This window comes from Nestor notabilis, unplaced genomic scaffold, assembly GCF_000696875.1.
Source record: "Nestor notabilis isolate BGI_N333 unplaced genomic scaffold, ASM69687v1 Scaffold23583, whole genome shotgun sequence".
Taxonomy (NCBI): Eukaryota; Metazoa; Chordata; class Aves; order Psittaciformes; family Psittacidae; genus Nestor; species Nestor notabilis.
In genome coordinates this window covers 1-2,578 of record NW_009922666.1, presented here as the reverse complement: position 1 = coordinate 2,578, position 2,578 = coordinate 1, and the positions used below count along the sequence as shown (strand labels likewise).

The window sequence follows — 2,578 nt, the reverse complement described above, 5'->3', positions numbered from 1 at the left end:
TAGCCCGGCGGGATGCCAGCTCTTCGGTTACGTGGGAATCGAAGCTGTGCTGGACCAGATGAAGATCAAAACCATGAAGACGGGCTTCGAGTTCAATATCATGGTTGTGGGTGAGTGCAAGGCATGGGGTTTATCCCGGCTGGGGCATGAATCACGGCTCCAATGCCACCGTGCCAGGGGGAATCATGCTTTTAAAGGATTTAAGCAGCAATAAATTGAAGAGGAGTAACATCCCATACCCCATAATGCAGTGATGCTGGCGGGGGAGATCAGCTCAACCTCTGGGATGCTCCCAAATGGCTACCAAGGGGTTATTGCCTTGGGAATAAATCTATCTGTGGGATAGACCAGACCTATCCCAACCTCTGGGGTGCTCCCAAATAGATACCAAGGTGTTATCATCCTAGGGAATAAGTTCATTGGAGAGACAAATCAGAGCTATCCCACCCTCTGGGATGCTCCTAAATGGATCCAGAGGGGGGTTAATTTATCGTGTGGGACAAACTGGAGCTGCCACATCCCTGCAGGGCAGAGTGGGCTGGGGAAGTCGACAATGGTGAACACCCTGTTCAAGTCCAAGGTGAGCCGCAAAGCTTCGCAGCCTGGCCAGGAGGAACGCATCCCCAAGACCGTGCAGCTGCAGTCTATCACCCATGGTACAGTCACCACCACGGGGTCGTGTCCCACAAGCCCTGGGGAGAAGCAGGGGACTCTGTGTCCGTGTCTGAGGCTGCATCCCTGGCCTCAGAGCCTCCACCCCAAATCCCCTGCTGCTCCCCATGTTTGGTCCCCGCTGACCCATATCTTTGCCCCATAGTCATTGAGGAGAAGGGTGTGAAGATGAAGCTGACAGTGACAGACACACCAGGGTTTGGGGACCAGATCAACAACGAGAACTGGTAGGACACTCTGGGGTGCAGTATCCCAGCTTGGTGAGTGGCAGTTTGGGGTGAGGGTTGAGCTCAGATGCTGTCCCTCAACTCCTCATCCTCAGCTGGGACCCCATCATCAAATACATCAATGAGCAGTATGAGAGGTACCTGCGTGAGGAGATCCTCATCACTCGCAAAAGGAAGATCCCGGACACCCGAGTCCATGGATGTGTCTACTTCATCCCCCCCACGGGTCACTGGTGAGTACCTAATCACAGCACCCATGGGTGCTCCCTGCTTGGTGGTGTGGATCACTCCAGGGTGATGGTGTTGGGGTCACCCTGGGGTGATGTTTGTGGGGTCACTCTGGGTTGATGGTGGCCCATGTCAGGCTGCGCCCACTGGACCTGGAGTTCATGCGGCGGCTCAGTAAGATCGTCAACGTGGTGCCGGTGATCGCCAAAGCTGACACTCTCACGCTGGAGGAACGGGCAGAGTTCAAGCAGCAGGTGAGGACAGGACCCCAAGGGGCTCCCATGTGTCCCCCTGCCCCATCTCAAGCCCTGTGTCCCGCAGATCCAGGAGGACCTGAAGACCCACGCCATCAGCGTGTACCCGCAGGAGGACTTTGACCAGGATCCGGATGACAGGGTGCTGAATGACAGGATTCGGGTGAGTGCTGGGATGCTGGGATTGGGGATGCCAACCCCTGGGGACCACAGCAGGGTTAAGCACAGCACCCTGCTCTGTACTGGCCAGGAGAAGATCCCCTTTGCTGTGGTGGGAGCAGACCAGGAGCACCAGGTCAATGGCAAGCGAGTGCTGGGCCGCAAGACCAAGTGGGGCATCATTGAAGGTGAGTGGAGCCCCTTACAGCCCCAGGCATGGGGGAGTCTGCTGGGAGTGCGGGGAGCAGCACCTATGGGTGCATCCCTGCCTGGGGGTGCGGCACCGTGCTGTGCCAGTGCTCTGGTGGTACCCAGAGCCTGTGGGATGTGCATCCTGGGATCCCTCCACCCGCTGCCTTGCTTTGCAGTGGAGAACCCGACACACTGCGAGTTCCCCCTCCTGCGGGCCCTGCTGATCCGGTGAGCAAGGGATGGGGCTGGGGATGCTGCAAGCACCCCACGACAGGGACAGCAGGGTGATGGGGTGATGACCTGATGCCCTCCCTCCCTGCTTCCGCCCCGGCAGGTCCCACCTGCAGGACCTGAAGGACATCACCCACAACGTCCATTACGAGAGCTACCGCGTGCGACGGCTGAATGAGAGCAACCGCCCAGCGCTGAGCCCCCTCAATGGGCTGCCCGGCAAGGGCGAGGCTGGCAGCGACCTCTGAGCCACCACGTGTACCCCCGGAGCCACCCCTGGGCCCTGCCTGCAGTGAGGAACTCCCCAGCAGTTCCAGCCTGCCCTGGGCCGGGTGCCTCGTCCCTGAGCTCTGCCGTGGGCACAGACTCCGTTGGACCCTGCATAATGGTAAAGCTCAGCCTGGAGCTCTCAGCCTTCACCATCTTCATCCTCCTGCTGGACTCCCCACCTCTGATGTGCCACCACCCTCCTGTGCTGCTCCGGCCACGGGGACCACGGGGCAAGAGACAGACCCTCCCAAAGGTGCTGCTGGAGTGCTGGGTGCCAGTACCAGCCAGGCACCCCAGGGAAGTGGGGGTGCTGTGGGGGTGCCGCGGGTGGCCGGGTGGCAGGTC

The 2,578-nt window shown here is 59.7% G+C and overlaps 1 protein-coding gene across 1 annotated transcript; it reads left to right on the top strand.

The window, feature by feature from the left end:
• Window positions 1–13: 13 nt before the first annotated feature.
• On the top strand, window positions 14–2,211 carry LOC104399717 (septin-12-like; the record flags this gene model as incomplete). The annotated part of the gene is made up of 9 exons (XM_010011744.1): window positions 14–110; window positions 528–656; window positions 818–899; window positions 995–1,132; window positions 1,264–1,381; window positions 1,449–1,544; window positions 1,632–1,728; window positions 1,909–1,960; window positions 2,067–2,211. Coding segments are annotated over 9 exons (954 nt in total), but the record flags the coding sequence as incomplete, so codon positions are not given.
• Between the last annotated feature and the right edge of the window lie 367 nt (window positions 2,212–2,578).